Source organism: Bombus pascuorum, chromosome 1 (genome assembly GCF_905332965.1).
Source record: "Bombus pascuorum chromosome 1, iyBomPasc1.1, whole genome shotgun sequence".
Classification (NCBI taxonomy): domain Eukaryota; kingdom Metazoa; phylum Arthropoda; class Insecta; order Hymenoptera; family Apidae; genus Bombus; species Bombus pascuorum.
In genome coordinates, this window is record NC_083488.1 from 17,598,085 (window position 1) to 17,618,003 (window position 19,919).

The following is a 19,919-nucleotide window of genomic DNA, read 5'->3' on the forward strand; positions in this document are numbered from 1 at the left end:
TAGTACCTTTATACATTTTTAATATATAAGATAAAAATAATTAATGTTTTATACATATTGAATATTTGATATATTAATAAATAATCATGTTAATAATGTAAGAGAAATATAATTATAAAACTGTCATTGAGGTATACAAATAATAAAACCATGACATTTATCGTAAATTCAATTTATCTACAAGAAAATGTTCTATTTGTTCTAATTTTTGTTTCATTATGTGTTAAAAACAACAGTATATATAATTATATATATATATATTACTTTCAACAAAAAAATATAATTCTTTTACAATATTTTATTGATTTGATCTTATTATTTATTTTTTCTTCTATTCCATTTATCTCAGTTTTTCTGCGTTAAGGTTGTTGAGTGGTACTGGTGGTGGTGCTTTGTCTACCTGCAATTAAGTACAATAAATTAAATATTATGTAATGGAAAACTTTTATCATAAATTACTTGATATTTCCAAAAAGGAGTATTTAGATTTAAAATGTTTATTGATATAGTTGTTTATATTTAATGTTTTTTTATCCAAATCAACTAATTGTTAAAAATAACAATTAGTAATTTGTGAATATTGAATTTTGAAATTTATTAATTTAAAGATAATATTTGCTACTATACAAATGTAACTTACCACCGTTTCCAAAATTTAACCGTCGACAACCAACTTTGCCATCATGATGGGAAGCAAAGTGAGATTGAACATTCATAGAAATTCCGGATGCCTATCAATAAAAAAAGGTCTATGCTACACAACGCATTATTAAAATTAAAATACATTTTAGACTAACGATTTTTTGATATAAATAATACAATATCTGCTTAGAAAATATTATGGATTGCATCGATTAATGTATTAAAATATACGCGTATGATCTTACTTAAAAAAGCTATCTTTATATCTATTTATATTACATAATCACATGATTTTAAGGTATACAAAATTATTAACGGATTGAATAACAAAAAGGTTATTTGCAATTGAAATTATAAAATTTAGATTTTTATTATGAAATATTATAAAGTTATTGGTTAATATAGTTGGTAATCATTTGATGAATGTATCAGTAAAATATTACACCAATGATAATGAAACGCCCTCAAGATTACAGATAAGCTGTTTCAGGAACGAAGCAAAACCGTAAAATGATATAAATTTATTACCTTAATTACCTTCACAGAGGAACCTAAAAACTAACCACAGTATATTTTGCATTAAAAAAACAATAGTAATGCAAATTTCAATTCATCAAAGAACATGATTTTATGCAAAAATAATACATAATAATATCCAGTGTATAGTATAAAACACTATATAATAATAGAAATCGTTCCAGTGAAATTTTTGATGGAGTGATGATATATAAAAGGGACGTAAACAATAGTAGAATAAAATACTTAAACAACTACATTTCGATATATTATTATCATATTTGTAATTTCTCGGGAATCAATATGATAATTATCAAAACTACAACAGCATATTCATATAAATTGCAGCGCCAATTTTAGTTTTTAGTTTTATAAATTTATATGTATACACAATGCAATAAAAGTAAGTTTCTTTTGCTCTTATACAAATTGTTCTAGTTATCTAAGAGCATTTAAATTCTTCTCTCAGTACTACAGTCATTTATGACATTGAGTGGCAATACAGTATGGAAATATTATCAAAGCCTTACCGCAATGAAAAGTAATATACAAAGAAATAAGTGCATTTTGAACAACTTCATCCTGAGATTTAAATTGGAAAAAGACTCTTGTAATCTGGATGTTTGCGTATTTATACTTGTACAATACAATTAAAGTATTTATCTTCCATCAGAGAAGTATATTTGCACGATTACATTTCCTGTAATCTTCTACAGTAATTGCGTGTTTTTATCTTTGTTTTGTGTTAATATTACTCTTGTACAGTGGTTAAAAAATACGTGTTATTTGTTAGTTGACATAGAATTTAATTGCAGTAAAATTGCATAATTTTAATCAGTTCAAAATCTTCAGAAAAGCACGATAAAAAATATCAAACGAATGAAAAAATAATTACTAAAAATTCCATTCGTGTCAAATAATCTTCTTCTCACTACTCGATTTAATTTACGATTTGCTATATTTATTAATTACATTATTATGTGCAACTAAAAGGAGCGATCTATCATTTATATTCTTAATTTAATATAAAATGATTATAAATTGTACATATACATACACATTTTGTCATAAGTGACATATTTCTCAATATTTTATTTTTATGAATATACATAATTTACATAAAGATTCTGTATTCGTTTAATAAAAAATATGTAAATTATATAAGAAAATAAATAATGTAAATAAAACATAATATATTACTTTTATTACATAATATTTTATTTTATATTTCATATAATTTGTAGTAATAAAAGTAATATGAAATACGTAAGACTAGTTATTCTATTAGGTAAAACTACAAATAATTTATTCATAAAATAAAGTTAGATATATAAACAAAATATATTTTGTTTATACGATTTTTATAATCTAATTATTATAAATAAAGACATAAATTCACTGGAAATGTATTACTTGCAATTACTCGTATCTATTCGTATAAAATATATCGATATTACAATCGAGATACTGCAACTAAAAGTCGGTAATCGATACGGAAACGAAGCTTTAGAATTTCTGGTAAGTTCTATGGAATTGATTACTTTGAACGAACTGCGAGACCAGACCAGTCAGTTTCTAGTTTCTAGAATCGTCTGCCTTACTTTAACGTATTTTTAGTGTTACGTAAAAGACTATTTTATTACAAAGATATTATTTAAAGATATAGAAGTGAGTATTTTTGTACATTTCATGTACATATGTACATACTTTCGTTTATATTCTGGAATAAATATGTATATTTGTGTACATTTTCTTCTATTCCTATAATAGTTAACTGCGTTAAATTTGTCATTTTTATTAAGAACTGTGGCAATATTAATTTTCAACTTATTAGTATCACTTTTCTCTTATATTGAATTTTAAAAAGATTCTGCTTTATGTTATGCTTGTTTATTGTTTGTTATGTTTATTCTGCGTTCTGTATCAATAATCAAACCTATTATTTTTCGTAATATAAAATAGTAAATAGAAATAAAACATTAAATAAGAAACATGATATTTATTATGCTTTCTTTAAATTTAGAATGGCCATAGACATTTCTCCGAACAAGGATGGAGGTGTACAGAAAGAAATAATTAAGGAAGGTATAGGAGATGAAACTCCATCACCTGGAAGCAGTGTAATAGTACATTATACTGGTACCTTAATGGATGGAACAAAGTTTGATTCAAGCAAGGATCGTAATGAACCATTTCAATTTGAACTTAAGAAGGGAACTGTAATTAAAGCATGGGATATAGGGGTAGCTACTATGAAAAAGGGCGAAGTTGCACTATTAACCTGTGCTCCTGAATATGCATATGGGAAAAATGGCAGTCCACCTAAAATTCCTTCAAATGCAACACTTAAATTTGAAGTAAGTTATTAGGTTCAAATTTTTCACATTTATATGAAAATATTAATTTTTAGTAATATTATATTTAAAACTTCAATTAATAAAAAATTTAATATTGTGAAATATTGAAAGATTGAAATGATTGATTGGAAAGGAGAAGATTTAAGTCCCGAAAAAAATGGTAGTATTGAAAGGTATCAGATTGTACAAGGAAAAGATTATATTACTCCACAAGAAGGAGCTTTAGTAAATGGTAAATATAATTGTGCATGATATTTCCACTTTTTGAATATAATCTTTGAATATACTCTACTTTGAATATAATCTATCTCAAACTTATTCCTTTTTCAGTACATCTAACTGGAATGTATAATGGGAACGTATTTGAAGATAGAGATGTACAATTCTCCCTCGGAGAAGGAGAAGATTGTGGTGTTATAGAGGGTGTAGAAAAGGCTTTGGAGAGCTTTAAAAGTGGAGAAAAATCAAAACTAAAAATTAAAAGCAAATATGCATATAAAAACGTTGGAAAGCCTGAATTTGACATTCCACCAAATGCAACTGTAGAATATACAGTAGAATTAAAAAGCTTTGAAAAAGTAATTATTTCACTAAGATATGTAAAATAATAAATTAATTGTATTATTTTTTAATTCACATATTCCATGCACATTCCAGGCGGTAGAAGCTTGGTCCTTAAAGAGTCATCAACAAATAGAACAAGCTAAAGTGTACAAAGAAAAGGGAACAAATTATTTCAAAATAAACAAATATAACTTAGCAATTAAGATGTATAAGAAAGTAACTTCATTTTTGAAATATGAAGATCGCTTTGAAGGAGTTCTTAAAACGGAAAGAGATAATCTTATTTTATCAGCGCATTTAAATTTGGCTTTATCTTACTTAAAAATAGAGCAAAATGTTGAAGCAAAAGATGCATGTAATGAAGCTTTGAAATTAAGTCCACAAAATGAGAAAGCTTTATTCAGGAGAGGACAAGCATACCTCGCATTAGCATCACCTGAAATTGCGATTAAAGATTTCCAAGAAGTTTTGAAAATAGAACCAAAAAATACAGCAGCTATAAAACAAATTGGAACTTGCAATAATCTTATCAAAAGGCAATTAGCAAAAGAGAAAAAACTGTATGCAAACATGTTTGACAAATTTGCCCAAGAAGACAAACAGGTTTGTGAAAAACAACAATAATCTTATATAATATAGACTGGAAGTATTTAATTTTTTGTTTTATTCTTATATGTATAAACTTAATGATTGATAACATGTGTTTCATTTATATTATAATACATAATTAAAAAATATGTAGAATACAATAAAGTTGTTTAAATTTATGTCTGGTTAAATGCATATTCAAAATAAGTTTCTACACCATAAATTTCTACGTCGTGATACGTTTGACCATAAATTGTTAGTAATGTCACAGAAGGAAGAGGAGGAGCTGCGAGATCAACCAGATGTGATGTGTGGGACCTTGGGTGAATGGGGGCAGGAAGAACGACCTGGAGGTAGAGATGCAACTGCCTTTGAAAAGGAGAATCCTAACATACTTATGCTCAATGCTAATGGTACTGACGAATTTAAAAATATGTAAAATATTAATTATTTATCTGCTCCATTCCTTACACTGCCCCGGTTTTAACTACCACCAGTATGAAATTCTGTTAACTATTGGTTTCTAATGTGTTCCAAGTAGTACCATTTCAGCAGTACCACATAAAAATGCATGTCATTTAATTTACTATCTAGTTTATTAGTATTCTGTGACATATGATGCAGCCTAGTCAGGAAATTTCGTATTTTGCGTAATTGAATCAAAATTTTTAAGGAATAAAATTTTCTTACTACTCATCTTGTTCAGTTTTTTTGTATATATTCAGGACATAAGGCAAGAATTATCAAAATTTAATTCAACATAAATTTATTTTGTAATTTTACCAAATGTAATTTATCTTTATTTACAAATTTATGTTCAAAATTACAATGTTTACATTATTATTATTACATGTTTTTCATTCCATATAATTACAAATGCAGTGTGATAAAACTAAATGATAATATATAATACTTGAACAAGTTATACCCTCGAATTTTATTTACCTTTATATAAACAATATTATAAATTATTATTATTACATGCAATACTAAAAGAAGGTAAGTGATTTTTAACAACTTAAAAAATCTCAGAATGTTGCGTTTGAGCGGACCTAGGCATCATTTCCGTGCAGTTCTATCTTTCGGTGGTATAGAAATATTCAGTATCATTCTGATCGCAAGAATCTCAACAATTCAACCAAAACAATGCTATAACAATGAAATAAAAAATATAAAAACTTGTATTTTTCTTATTTTGTTGATTTAACAATAATTGCGTCATCACCGGAACAAATTACAGGGAACAACGAAAATTGCTTTGAACCATCAATTTCATGGAGCAACAGTGGAAATATTTACGATTTACAACTTACAACGCATATAATTTCGTAATATAAATAGTTCCTAGTGTTATCTATAACCTGCACCGACAATGACACAATTATTAATAAATTGCCGAAACAAGAAAATAAAGTTTCTTATTCTTCATTTTATTGTTATAAGATCGTCTTAATTGAAGTGTTGAGATTCGTACCGAATGATACCGAATATGGTACTCTCGAAAGGTGGACGATGCGATCAACTACACAAGCGGTTGTATCCGAGTCCGTTCAAAAATAACATTCTGATATTACATTGAATACTAAAACTGATGCTACATGCATTGTTTAGAGTTTAGTTCGACTTCTCATCACTATAACAAACAACTTTCGTCGCTTGCCAACTAATGGAATTCGGTCGCAACGTATTCGAGGCCAGACGGATTCAGCCATCGCCATATGAGGGTTAAACTAATTTCTACTTTTTTAAACTGGTCTGTCTAGATATGAATTCCGTGAATTGTCTTGCTGTACCACATTTGCTTTCCTTATTCCTCATTTTTACATTTAATGTGTTTACAAGATCACATCCATAATCAGATAATAGCACTCAATTTGTAGAAAGTCATCAGTTAATAAATTTTAAGTTACAACAGAAGGATATATTTAATACATTAAAAAGAAAAAATGTCGAACGAAATAGAGAAAGGGTCATGATGTTTATAAAAATATGAATAATTACATTGGAATTACATTTCAAGTAAGCACATCGAGCTAAATGAGAGAATACACAGAAGCGGCTAATTGCTTGCTTTGATTTCGAAGCTATGTCAATATTCGTGAGCGCGTGGGTAAATAGAATCATCGGACGAAAATGCGAGACTCGCTTCTCCTTATCATATAGAGAACAGCGATCGTCTTCTCCTAATTGTAATGTCAGATATCTCGAGATATTAATCCTTTGGCGATAACGCATGTATCCAAACCGCTCTGTGTTCTCGCCTATCATATAATTATGATTCTAGCAACAGCTTACAGATGGCGCACGACATATAATTGTAATAGTAAGCGTACTTACATGTTGCACTGCTGCCATTATGAATGTTCTCGCGAACGCGGGTTCCTCCGAGTTAAACGAATAACTCTGTATCCTGTATCTAACTGCTTCCTAAAGAATTTTTATTAATTTGCTTAGCAACAGAAATGTTGATGCAGTAATAAATTAGCTTATGACAAAAAACTGATAGTTTCAGTTAAAACGTAAATATTAAGGCTGTAGTAAAATTATTCTTTTTACTTACTCTTACAATTGAAGTAAGTAAAAGATAAATAAATAAATATATCAAATAAAATTGTATAAAAATTGAAAACTTATAATATTAATAAAGAACTATGCAATAAAATTACCTAAAAGTAAATAAATATCATAAAGTATGTTGAATTATATACGTAAATTTTGTTTTTGCTATTGGTTATCTTATAAAGTTTAATCTGGTTTAATTAATACTGCAATAGATATATCTTGCAATCTTATTGGTAAGCCTTACTATTTGTACGTGTTAAACGAATGATATGTTCAATTACTAACACATAGTCAACGACTATTAAACACATTTAAGGAGATCAGCGATCAGCGCGAAACTACAGTCACATTCACACACATATAATCATTAGCCCTCGACAGGACTGGATTGAAGTCGTGTGCTAAAAGTGACTGAGGAACTAATTGTTTTAAAAAATGCCTAATATTATAAACGATATCAAATTAGATTTTAAAGATGTTTTATTACGCCCAAAAAGGAGTACGTTAAAGAGCAGATCCGAAGTAAGTAATACTTATATAAATTTTATTAAGATTGGTAGACAAGGCTACATTTTTTCATCCTTTTTTTTTAAAGTTTTAATCAAGTTTCATATATAGTTAGTAGAATGTAAAATTATAATAATACAAACTTTTCGTAATTAATATGTAAAAAGACACTTTTTTAAAATATGTATAATAAAAGTATTTTTCATGAACACAAGAATATTATTAAAATTTCTACTTATTAAATTTTCATATTATTCCTGTTTATTAAAACTTACTATTAACAGATAATAAATTTGATATCATAATTATAAAAAATTTATATATTTGCAACTTAATACATAATCAAGAACATGTGTATTTATATATCTCATTCTTTATGAGCATTTATTAATATTATTTCAAATTATTAATTTCTTATTCAATATTAACGAATGAAATACGTTACAATTCTAGGTTGATTTATTTACAGAAATTACATTTCGTAATTCGAAACAAACTTACAAGGGAATACCTATAATCGCTTCAAATATGGATACAGTAGGAACATTTGAAATGGCTAAAGCTTTATCAAAGGTATGTTCCAAATGTTTATTCTTTATTGTGCTGCAATAAAATTGACTCTTGTAGTAAAAATTATTATTATTATGATTAATAAATGTATAATGTTATATTGTAGAATCACAGAATATGAACAAATTTGATGTCTTCATATTCCTTTTATTACATTTTTAGTACGGTCTATTTACTACCATTCATAAATATTATTCGGTGGAAGAATGGAAGGATTTTGCTTCTGAAAATGCCGAAAATCTTAAATATGTAGCTGCCAGCTCTGGCACAGGGAAAGAAGACTTTGAACGGTTGTCAAATGTCTTGACAGCTGTACCAGAATTATCTTTTATTTGTTTAGACGTAGCTAATGGTTATTCTCAACATTTTGTTGAATATGTTAGAAAAGTGAGGGCTGAGTTTCCTAATCACACAATAATTGTAAGTAACTATATTATAATTTTTAAGGAAAAAATAACAGGCATTAAATTTTTTACCAGTAATTTAGATCTTGTATTTGAAAGTAAAGATTTATTGCTGCTATTGTAGGCAGGAAATGTAGTTACTGGTGAGATGGTAGAAGAATTAATATTATCTGGAGCTGATATAGTAAAAGTTGGAATTGGCCCTGGATCTGTGTGTACTACACGAATGAAAACTGGTGTAGGATATCCACAGCTAAGTGCTGTAATTGAATGTGCAGATGCGGCTCATGGTTTAAAAGGACATATTATTTCTGTAAATAACAGTATACTGTGTTTGTATATGTAATAATCTTTGTATGAATATAATTTTATGTGAATTATTAACAAATGTATTTTATTTTAGGATGGTGGTTGTACTTGTCCAGGTGATTTAGCAAAAGCTTTTGGTGCTGGAGCAGATTTTGTAATGGCAGGTGGTATGTTTGCGGGACACGATGAATGCGGAGGTGATTGTATAGAAAAAAATGGCAAAAAATATAAACTTTTTTATGGTATGGCTTCAAGCACAGCAATGAAGAAGCATGCTGGTGTTGCTGAATATAGGTTGGTATATGGATATAATTATAATTTTAAAGTAAATTATATTCTTAATTTTATTCTTTAAACCTTTTTAGATCATCAGAAGGTAAAACTGTGGAAGTGTCTTATAAAGGACCAGTGGAAAATACTATATTAGATATACTAGGAGGTTTGCGTTCTGCATGCACATATACGGGAGCTGAACGGTTACGTGAACTCCCACGTCGTGCTACATTTATACGCTGTACGCAACAGTTAAATCCAATGTATGGTCCACCACCAGAAATCTGAAGCTATTCTAATTATTTAATCTATTGTAGTACACATTTAGGGAAATTATTATTACAATGGATCAATTAACAAATGCTGTTATTTGCTGGCAAATAATGTTTATGTAAAAATTTAAAAGCTTCAACTAATGTAAGTGTATATACGTTTTGACGACAATTTTAAATTGCACTGGATTCAGTGAATTCAAAAGAAATAACGCTTAAGAGCACAAATATGTGAACTTTATTTTTATATTTATATTCTTTTTATGAGTATTTCAAGTTTAATTGTATATAGACATATACATATATAACATTACTCATGTTTAATAGTAATACACATACAAGTAGAATCTGCCAATATTAGAATGAAATATATCTAAATTTATTTTGTAAAATGATTCTATAAAGCTAGCAGGATTATATGTTTGATGCATATATGCATATAACTTCCACATTTACATTTACATTACATTTTACATTACTTAATTACATATATGTACATATGCAGAAAGTAAATTTACATATACATGCATGAGTGGAATACGAATTTTAAATGTATGTATAATAATATTATGCCAAATAATATGTTAGTAAAAATATTAAAAGCTGGAATTCTGAAATATTTAATTGGTGATTATTTTATCAATAATAAATAATTATATCTTGAGAATCATGTTTTATTAAGATATTTTTTGTAATATTTCACAAATTAATAGTTCTACAAACCTTACAAACCTTTCCTTTAAATATTATTGAAGCTAACATTTTATATTAAATATCATACGCTTCAAATATCCATTACTTGAATTTCTTGATTAGAATGTATGAAACGTACCGTCTTTGTTCCTGAAACATTTTCATTATTTGTATCTACTGCTATAATTAAAAAAATATAATAAATATAATCTTTAAAAAAATTGTGTATAATATTTCACGCTAACAATTATATTCAAATATCATTAATACACAACTACTCTATCTTTTAAATAATAAAAGAATTAAGTACTATTTGGTTTTACTTACTTTAAATAAATTGTAACTGATATATAAAATATATTACTAAAACAAATATAAATATACATTTTTTAAACTTTTTGCTGTTACATAAAATAAAAACAATTCTCTTTAATTTAAATGTCTAATATAACGTTTGTACATTTCTTGCGTGTATTAATTGTACTTAAACATATATTAGAGAACAAGACACACATTAAAATTTTAAGTTATAACAGAAAAAGGGAATACATGGTATTAAAAATCATACCAAATCACTGCCGGTTTAATTCATAACTGTAACAAAAAGGATAAATCAAAATTTGAATTTTCATATTATACAACTCTATAAAAAATATAAGGCGAAATTCATTTTGTACTTCAGTCATTATTATATCTACACTACCTAGATGTAGAGATTGTGATTTAATAAGACTACATTTATACAAAGTTTTCTTTCAATCATGCTATTTTCGGCTATGTTTAAATATATTTGTACATATAGATATTCAACCATACAAATAAACTATATTTAAGTGTAATATAATATTAGCAACAAATACAGGTATACAAAACAAATAAAGTTCTGATCCTGAAAAATTAAATGTGTTTGATACGTACAAGAAAGTAATGTATTTATAAAATACATAAAAATATGTTATGAGTTAAAAAAAATAATTTTATTATGCATATGTGTATCAATACATATATATTAATAATTGTCACTTTTTAATAAAATTGAATACTTTCTTTTATCATTGCAAGCGTAAATCACAACATTAAAAAAACGTAAATAACAAGTTCTGTTTGAAATTATATCTAGTACACATCCAATATCACATGTCAAAATTTTTATGCAATTCATAAGTAAAAAATGAAACAATAAGTATACAAACAACATTTTTACGTTACTTATTTGAAATTAAGTTATACAATTAGTTTGTTTTAATAAGTAAAATATTATATGTGAAGAAACAATAAATATATAACAAAAAAAAAAAAAAAAAAAAAAAAAAAATGCCAGTCATGTTTACAAGTATGCTTAACATGATTATGTAGAAATACATAGAAAATATATCTGAATATTGTAGATGACAAAAATTTATAAATTCAATTTTGATAAAATTTAGATGATTTGAAACTTAGTTTTACATATGACTAGTAGAATTGTCTACTATAATTAATATATTTGTGAAAATTAGTAAATAATATGTAAGACATATTCTATAAGTTATATATAACAAATAATGTGTGTGATTTGATATGCCATCCATTATTCTCTGGTTTAGCAGGTCCTGATTCCTTTGAATATAAACACACAGAATGTTGAATGAAAGTCTTAAAATAGTAGATCCCCCTGATGAAATTTATCGTAGAACAGGTAAACATCCCTACAATTGGCTGCTCCAAAAATCTAAAATAGTAGTGGTATATGACAAGAAAAAGCAAAGAAACCAAGGTAAAATTGTATTTAGTATTGTTATAATAGCATATATGTGTACGTAGACCATCATATGTGCATCATATGCATACATAATAGATAAAACAGTTCATAAACAATAGAAACGAATTTTAGCTGTCTTTATAGCCAGCTTTATACTTATAAAGTTTTCCTAATTCGATAAAGATAAATGTTTCATGAATGAACCAGTGAAACATAAATAATGATATATCGAAATAAGTATCTAAATGTATTTCTTATCAATACATTGGTAAGGATAATTTTTAGTATCTTTAATGATAAATGGGAAGCATAATATGGATATTTTGTTGCAGATTCCTCGTTCCTGTTTCTCACCTGCTGCTTCACCTGCCAGTTTCAATTTATGTTACAATCAGGTGTTATGGAACAAAAATACATACAATATTATAAGTAAAACACAAGTAGACATCATGTTAATATCATATAATGTTAAATTCTGGCATTTCTCTCGTTACTTAAAATTAAAACCATGAGTATCCTACAATATGTATATATCTATGTATATAAAAGAACACAAAATATTATGGTATAAACAAAACATAGTTGGTTCTAGTGGCATTTTTTAAAGTCTATGGATTTTGCGAAGCGATCAACTATCGTAATTTATTGTAAACAGTATATGAAGTTACAGCAGGCATTAACCGCATCCTGATGGGAAACTATCTGAAAACTATCTGAAATAAACAAACAATAATAAAACACATGAAGCATATATAAATGTAAATGTACTTTCAAAGGTGTAAAATATATCATATTAATATTTAAATAAAACATTAAAATATCATAGAGATTTGTCATTTTTACAAACATTTATCTCCCTGAAAGTATCAACAGTTATCAGTGTGGGTATGATATTTCCTTCTTCTTACACCATTGATTTTCATAATAAACAATAAATATATCAAGCCAATATAAATGTAAGTGATTGAACATAATAACATATGATTAATATATGCACAAACAATCATGTTGTATCAAATTATTTTGTGTGTATTATATCAGAAAACAATTTTTCCTAAGTAGAGAAGAGGATATTTTGTTTAATCGTAATTTGTTTTGTACTGAAACATGTAAACATATATATAAATGTACATAATATATACAATATTCATGAAATATGAATTATTGTACTTATTTTCCTTAAAGTTTATACTATAGAAATCATGTATAAATTTGTAAACAACCTTTTCGATGAATGCTTTCCATTTGTCAGAATTAATTAAAAGATAAATCAATTCCTTTCTTTCCCTCTCTCTTTATGTCAATTACTAATTTCGTAATTCACCAAATTAGAGTTTTTACTATAAGTTTATATCTCTGAATTTCATGAATATTTTTTTAGGTTCATGAGTAATTTAGGAATAAATTATAGTATAGCTATAGTATACTTTATATAATTATATAACTTCAAATTATTTCACAATACTTAAAAACTGCATGATTTTATTGCACTCGATTTTACATTGACTTAATATAAATGAATATTTAGAAAAATTGTATGATACAAAGAAAGGAAAAAGATATGAAAAAAAAAAGAGAAGAATTAATCATTAGTTTCGCAAAATTCTTGGATCTTCTATTGTAAAGTATTTAAAAGATAAAATAAAATTGAAGGGAGGAAAATTATACCAAGAAATCTCCTTGACATATTATTAGGCTAAAACTTTTATCTCATACAATTTTCTAATAATTCATGCATGTTTATTTATGGTACATAAATAATAAATACTTACAGCTAATATTTTTCCTGGTGGAAGTTTAACTTTCTGTATTTGTTTGTGAGTAAGGATAGTTTTGATAGCCCGTTGGAAAAGACGGATTTTGTTGACCGGTTTGTGGCTGTGTGGTAGCTCCAGCTCCCGCTGCATAGTAGCTCGTTGGAGTTGAACTAGCGTTTATTGTTGGATAACTACCGTAAGCTTGTGGAAATGCATTAGGAGTCCCACTCGCTGGACCAGATTGACCTTGCATACTTTGTTGCATATTTTGAGCCATTTGATTGTTTTGCATTCCCAACTAATAAATATATAAAATTTACTATTTTTTATACATTAAATCCATTGTGCTATAGTTTTTCATATTTGTGATAATTAACATACCTTCCCTGCTTTCATTTGAGCTTCTATAGCTTCTGCTTCTTTTATTTTACCAATACTTCTATAATACTCTGCCCATTGTGCACTATAATCAGCCTGACCTCCATTCTGTGTAGCTCCAGTTTGTTGTTGTTGCTGTTGCTGTTGCGTTTGTGGTTGTTGTTGTTGTGCTGGACCAGCAGTATTAGCTGTTGATGTATTAGTTTGGTTTTGTGTATTTCCTAAATGTAAAAATAAACTTTTTTTAATGTTCATATTTTGTACCAACCTGCCTAACTTTTGCATTTTTATAATATTTTACCTGACTGTTGATTATGATCTTGTTTTCCTTGTTTTGCTTGTTGTTCAATCATATCTGCTTCTCTATGCATACCTAATGATCGATAATATTCTGCCCATTGTGCACTATAATCTGGTTGTCCTGTTTGTGGATTTACTTGAACAGGAGCTTGACTTGCTGTACCTTAATCAATGTATAATGTATAATAGAATATATGCGTTGAGTACTTATGTCTTTTTACAATGTAGATGTAAACATACTTACTTGTATCAGTAGTTTGAGGTTGGTTTGGCCAGGCTTGGTAAGCTGTTCCAGCATTCCAAGTTGGATTATAGCCAATTGCTCCTTGTGTACCAGTAAATGACGTATTAGCTGGAGCCTTTGATTTAATTTATATCAATGAGTTATTAAGTAAGTTAATAATATTTTTCTCACACGTACTTAAAGATTGTATTATCAAATATTTACCATGCCTAACTTTTCGCTAAATATTCTTTTTGCATGCTCTACTTGTTCAGGGTTTCCACGAATTATGAAAATTTTTTCATTTTCATTACTTTGATTTCTTCTATCTAGTTCACAATGTGCTCCAGTCTGCTGATTTATTTGTTTAATGGTTTCACCACCTAAAGTAATTAAATGCTCACAATATTTCTAACATAAAGGATACTTAACTTATATATTTATAAAAATCAATATAATTTTACCTTTTCCTATAATAATACCACATTTCGAAGATGGGACAGTGAACATTGTTTCTATTTTATCTTGCATAGGTCCTCCTTGACGCCTATCCCATCCGCCATATTCATTTGGATTACGATTATTGCCAAATCCATTACCTCGTGGGCCACTTCTTGCTCCTATATTACTTCTACCATCATCTCTTCTCTAAAAAATAAGTACAAAGATTGAGATAAAGGTAATATTATTCTTATGAAATGTAAAGAAGATGTAATAACATAATATAGAAAAGATATAATAATTACCATTACACTATCAATAAGTTCCTGAATGCGTTGACGCACTTGTTCTACAGCTTGATGTTTGCCAGACACTATGCACTTTCTGTCTCCTGGGCCATCCTCCCGTCCCTGTTGAAACTGAACTCTTGCACCAGTCTCTGCCTGTATTTTTTTAATCATATCTCCTCCTTTACCAATAACAACACCTACTGCTGCTCTTGGAACAAGTACCTAATAATTAAATACAATATTTGTTTATACAAATACGATCATAACTACAAAATAGTTTCTAAATATTATAGATAGAAATTACTGATATTTATAAAAAAGTATGATATCGTACTTCTACTCCATCAGTGGTTCCAGAACCATGGTTAAAACTACTATCATTTGAATAATTTCCACTCCTATCATTTCCTCTTGCACCTCTATGAAACATTTGCATTTCTTTTTCAGCTATTAATTCATATACTAGTTGTTTAGCATATTCTACCTTTTGTGGATCACCAGTTATCCTATATAAAAAAAAGAGCTATAACTTTACTATCTCTTAAAGCAGTCTACATTTCAAAAATGATTCTTCTTTACACCAAAAAGGAACAAAAAACAAGGAATTAAATTGTAATTATTATTACCTTAAAGGTTTTTCTTGTTCTTGAGAAGGACCTTCTTGAATAACAACCATCTTAGCTCCAGATTTTTCTTGAAGTTGTTTTATCGTTTCTCCGCCTTTCCCAATAATTAAACCAACTTTTGGCCCAGGAATCATTATTTCAACAAATCCTGAATGACTCATTATTCCACCACTGCTTCCACCCATATCACCAATTCCTTCAGTTCTACTTCTTTGATTTACAATTGATAATACCAATTCTTTTGCTCGACTGAAACACACACAATTTAAATGTGCAATGTAATTGTGAATAATGTTAAGTTAGAATTATAATATAATCTATTAATGTACAGTAATGTAATTTGTTTGCAACACATGATGTGATGTCTACTGTGTGCCAAGGTATTATAAGTCATGAATGTAACATTAACATTTTGTTGGACAAAGAGTTATTTCTTAAGTGTATAATAAAATTAAATTTCATGTTAAAATGTCGTAGGCTTAATTATAAGCAGATTTAAAGAAATAAAAATTCAATTTCTCTTCTTGTTGCGAATAACACGTCCCCATGCATATCCTATCCTCCTTCCTTCCTTCTTTCTCTCCATATCCTATTGAAAGCAAAAAACTATTAGTAAGTACAAAATTATTAAATTAAAAGCCACAACTTATTGATAAATTCTCAATGGGAAAATATTCTGAAGCGTATGTAAAGTCAAGTATGAGCCCGCTATTCACATCCAGGAGCTAAGTAAAGACTCTGTAAAACATTTGACAATTTCAATATGCGAAAGCATGTAACCTACATTTAAGAAATGCATGTTAACATGAAGTGATAGCATATGGAGTATACTAAACACACGCAAACTATATTTCACCAGTACTATCTGTGCTTGCAGCACATTTTCTAATGAGTACAGTCAGTGTATATAAAGCATTATAATTATATATTACAACATCACAATGTAGATTTTTAAACCATTTTGTCAAATAGTTGATACTTTCAGGTGTTTCTAGGAGATTTTACAGTGGAACTAGGTGGATAATTTGTTATTTAAATTAATAATAATCTAATAATTTCGTATATATCAAATATAAGGAGGATAGCAGGTTTGTTTTCCTATATATGTGTTTATAAAATGTACACACATATATGTAAATACATATTTATATATATGCACATATAATTCTTTCTTCCTTTCTTTCTATGTATATATATAACTGTATGTATATATACATAAGCATATGTACAGATGTAAAATATATATTTTGCATTATGAGTGTAATCAATAAGTGCCACTTGACATAACACCACGAAGTAATCCTTTGTTCTAGGCAAAACTTTATAAAGTGGAAATTGCATTGCATACAAAATAGTTGAAATTAACGAAATAAGAAGGGAAAAACAAGTTACTTGACAGCTTCTCGTGAGCCAGTTAATGTGCAAAGACGTTCAGGTAGCCCACCACTTTCTGGTGCCATTTGTATTTTACATCCTGTTTCACTCTGCAATCTTGTTATTTGTTCTCCACCTCTGCCAATTACTGTAAAGATATTATTATTAATTATGATAAACCATTCAAACTTATTATGCTAATTTAATTTCTAGTTTGAATTTATATAAACTACATTAAATCTGTTGTCATTAATGTTGGTAAATTCTTTTATGGTAGTTACACGATTTATAAAAGAGTATTGAAATATAACATAATGCTAATTGCAAATCAAAAAATAGTACTTTTTGATTTAAATTTAATGCATAGACATCGAGAATATCAAACATATAAACATTTTTTTATGTATATCAATTGATTTTTCAAGAAAGAAGAAATATATAGGATAATATACTGAAGTAAGTAGTCAAATTTTATAACCACATTCTGTTCTTTCTTATTTTGAAAAAGGATTACATAAAGATAAGTCTAGGAGCTTTTCTGAGTTATAAACACTCTTCATTTATGCTTGCAATGCCTGTAATTTTATAAAATGCTAATAATTAATAAAATAATGCCAAGAAGTGTTTAATATCTCAGAAACAAAAGTTTCTGGACTTATGTTTGTATGACCTATCTTCATTCTTAAGAAAAGTAAAATATAATATCAAAATTTGATCATCTATTTTGTCATCCTGTATACAAATAAATGTTTACTTACTCAGTCCAACCATGTTATCTGGAACTCTGATATCTTCATTACAAATACCTCCTACATTTCCAATCGGTCCTCCTGAAGATCCCGCTTGTCCTGTTCGTCCTGTTGGATTAATTGATTCCCCTAATGCATTACTTCCTGCTGGGCCTCGAAGTCCCATTAATGGGTCTGATACCAGTGATGCCATTTTTTTTGCTTCAGGTTCTAAAGTCATGAATCCATGTTAAAAATATAGTTTATTTTCATTCTCTATTGATATCTTATAGTAAAATTCTTGTTATATTTAAAGAAATTCTAAATATGTATTGTATCAGCATTATTTTTATATATATACATCCTAATTTTAAATTCAATTCTTAGTATGCTTAATTTTATAATAAATTTTTATTGCATATATGTATAATATTACCTGATCCATCTTCAAGGGGTCGTTTTAACTTTGTATCTTGATTATTTTGAGCACCAGCTGGATTAATCTTTGCAGCTATCTAAAACATATAATCATAAAAAGTTTAAATTATTCATAGCTTATTGAAACCAAATATATTTAACTAATATAAATAAATCAAAAGACAATGCTAATAATTATAGAATAACTTACCAATCAAAACTTTTTTACTATATTTATTAAAAATATATAATTCATACAAATATGAATTATGTGCATATAAATGACAAATTAAATAAAACAAATAAGCACTGTAAATTAAAATTTATTAACACTATGAATATCGTGTAAACATTCCGAACTCTTTTTTTTATAATTTTCAAATAAGTCAATAAACGTTTAAATAGAACACCATTAACCGAAACAAATGCGATTACTCATACAGATATGAGATTTTTGTTTGTTGATGATAAAAGTCGACGTATGGTTCTAACAAAGGTGTGAAGTGTGATATGGCCTACTTACGGAAATATGATTTAACCATAACCTAAACCGTATTAACTTAACGTATGTACTTACTTGTTTTGCACGTTGCAAAGCTGCCGCAAATGCTGAGCTTTGACTAAAATTCTGAGGCGGAGCAACCGCTGAATAGTCACTCATGATGGAACATGAAGCAGCGATACAAATAAAACTATTCTAATATTTCTTTCAGGAAATTGCTATTAATGATTAATTTTGTTTGATTAACTCTAATGTTTGAGGTTTAAAACGTATTTCACACAAAATAGAAATATTTTAACAAATTGCTTTGAAAATACACAATATTAGAAAGCAAAAGTTTATGACTGAAAGAACTGTGCTTTTACAGAAAGATCAGTACAGCGCAAGCGTCGGTCATAGAATATAATATTTTGAAGACTGGTAATTATTTTAGAAAGACATATCAGTGAAGACAGAGCTTGAAATAGAATTGTATACAGCATGTCTGGATACCTAGAAGAAAAAAGTTGGCACATAAAGTTCTCTTCCATAACATTTAAATTCTATTCGTTAACACATATTTAAAATACATAAATAAATAATATATATATTTTGTAGAATTATATATATATATATCCATATGTTTATTACGCAAAGATGAATTAGTACTATTTAAGTATTATCAATGCAAAAATATTTATTTATATTAAGAAAGTTGGCAAAATAAAGTTTGGATAAATGTTTCACTTTTTAGATATTTACATACTATGTATACATAACATGTGTACACCTCTTCATCGGGTGTATACATATGTTCATGTTATATATATGTATATATTATATATATTAAATAATACATTTTTATCGAATATTGTATCATCTATTTATAAAATAATAATATATATA

At 27.4% G+C, this 19,919-nt stretch overlaps 3 protein-coding genes and 1 long non-coding RNA gene across 9 annotated transcripts; 2 read left to right on the plus strand and 2 right to left on the minus strand.

The window, feature by feature from the left end:
- Positions 1-156: 156 nt before the first annotated feature.
- LOC132907062 (uncharacterized) lies at positions 157-7,140 on the minus strand. Of its 2 annotated transcripts, none has more exons than XR_009658108.1 (3): positions 7,005-7,140; positions 641-731; positions 157-400 (listed from the first exon to the last, which is right to left on the minus strand). It is a non-coding gene; the product is annotated as an uncharacterized LOC132907062 (long non-coding RNA). The 2 variants fall into 2 exon arrangements; XR_009658105.1 differs by lacking the exon at positions 7,005-7,140 and adding an exon at positions 1,689-1,899.
- LOC132906996 (peptidyl-prolyl cis-trans isomerase FKBP4) lies at positions 2,670-5,363 on the plus strand. Of its 2 annotated transcripts, none has more exons than XM_060959698.1 (6): positions 2,670-2,826; positions 3,182-3,515; positions 3,627-3,747; positions 3,846-4,093; positions 4,173-4,682; positions 4,939-5,363. In XM_060959698.1, exons 2-6 carry the CDS (start codon positions 3,183-3,185, stop codon positions 5,104-5,106), a joined length of 1,380 nt encoding a protein of 459 aa, XP_060815681.1. In that variant the 5' UTR covers positions 2,670-2,826; position 3,182; the 3' UTR covers positions 5,107-5,363. The 2 variants fall into 2 exon arrangements, with proteins under 2 accessions (XP_060815681.1, XP_060815690.1); XM_060959707.1 differs by having other exon boundaries at positions 2,671-2,826; positions 4,928-5,045.
- Positions 7,141-7,518: 378 nt separating the features above from the next.
- LOC132907015 (GMP reductase 1-like) lies at positions 7,519-10,231 on the plus strand. Of its 2 annotated transcripts, none has more exons than XM_060959733.1 (6): positions 7,519-7,751; positions 8,190-8,309; positions 8,469-8,726; positions 8,835-9,023; positions 9,114-9,313; positions 9,385-10,231. In XM_060959733.1, exons 1-6 carry the CDS (start codon positions 7,665-7,667, stop codon positions 9,578-9,580), a joined length of 1,050 nt encoding a protein of 349 aa, XP_060815716.1. In that variant the 5' UTR covers positions 7,519-7,664; the 3' UTR covers positions 9,581-10,231. The 2 variants fall into 2 exon arrangements, with proteins under 2 accessions (XP_060815716.1, XP_060815726.1); XM_060959743.1 differs by having other exon boundaries at positions 7,520-7,751; positions 8,206-8,309.
- LOC132906963 (far upstream element-binding protein 3) lies at positions 10,218-19,433 on the minus strand. 3 transcript variants are annotated; one of them, XM_060959666.1, is made up of 14 exons: positions 19,110-19,433; positions 18,552-18,630; positions 18,146-18,346; positions 17,406-17,535; positions 16,014-16,262; positions 15,722-15,893; positions 15,403-15,609; positions 15,121-15,304; positions 14,882-15,039; positions 14,678-14,792; positions 14,435-14,596; positions 14,137-14,354; positions 13,771-14,053; positions 10,218-10,851 (listed from the first exon to the last, which is right to left on the minus strand). In XM_060959666.1, exons 1-13 carry the CDS (start codon positions 19,191-19,193, stop codon positions 13,796-13,798), a joined length of 2,217 nt encoding a protein of 738 aa, XP_060815649.1. In that variant the 5' UTR covers positions 19,194-19,433; the 3' UTR covers positions 10,218-10,851; positions 13,771-13,795. The 3 variants fall into 3 exon arrangements, with proteins under 3 accessions (XP_060815649.1, XP_060815653.1, XP_060815642.1); XM_060959670.1 differs by lacking the exon at positions 10,218-10,851 and adding an exon at positions 11,722-11,968; XM_060959659.1 differs by lacking the exon at positions 10,218-10,851 and adding an exon at positions 12,007-12,711 and having other exon boundaries at positions 19,110-19,432.
- Positions 19,434-19,919: the final 486 nt, after the last annotated feature.

Coding starts and splice junctions, on each gene's coding strand:
- LOC132906996 (XM_060959698.1), top strand. CDS start 3,183: ATGGCCATAGACATTTCTCCGAACAAGGATGGAGGTGTACAGAAAGAA. Junction 3,748..3,845: donor AGAAGGAGCTTTAGTAAATG/GTAAATATAATT, acceptor TTCCTTTTTCAG/TACATCTAACTGGAATGTAT. Junction 4,683..4,938: donor TTGCCCAAGAAGACAAACAG/GTTTGTGAAAAA, acceptor GTAATGTCACAG/AAGGAAGAGGAGGAGCTGCG.
- LOC132907015 (XM_060959733.1), top strand. CDS start 7,665: ATGCCTAATATTATAAACGATATCAAATTAGATTTTAAAGATGTTTTA. Junction 7,752..8,189: donor CGTTAAAGAGCAGATCCGAA/GTAAGTAATACT, acceptor TTACAATTCTAG/GTTGATTTATTTACAGAAAT. Junction 9,314..9,384: donor GCTGGTGTTGCTGAATATAG/GTTGGTATATGG, acceptor AAACCTTTTTAG/ATCATCAGAAGGTAAAACTG.
- LOC132906963 (XM_060959666.1), bottom strand. CDS start 19,193: ATGAGTGACTATTCAGCGGTTGCTCCGCCTCAGAATTTTAGTCAAAGC. Junction 17,536..18,145: donor AGATAACATGGTTGGACTGA/GTAAGTAAACAT, acceptor ATATCTTTACAG/TAATTGGCAGAGGTGGAGAA. Junction 15,305..15,402: donor AACTTATTGATAGTGTAATG/GTAATTATTATA, acceptor CTTATTTTTTAG/AGAAGAGATGATGGTAGAAG.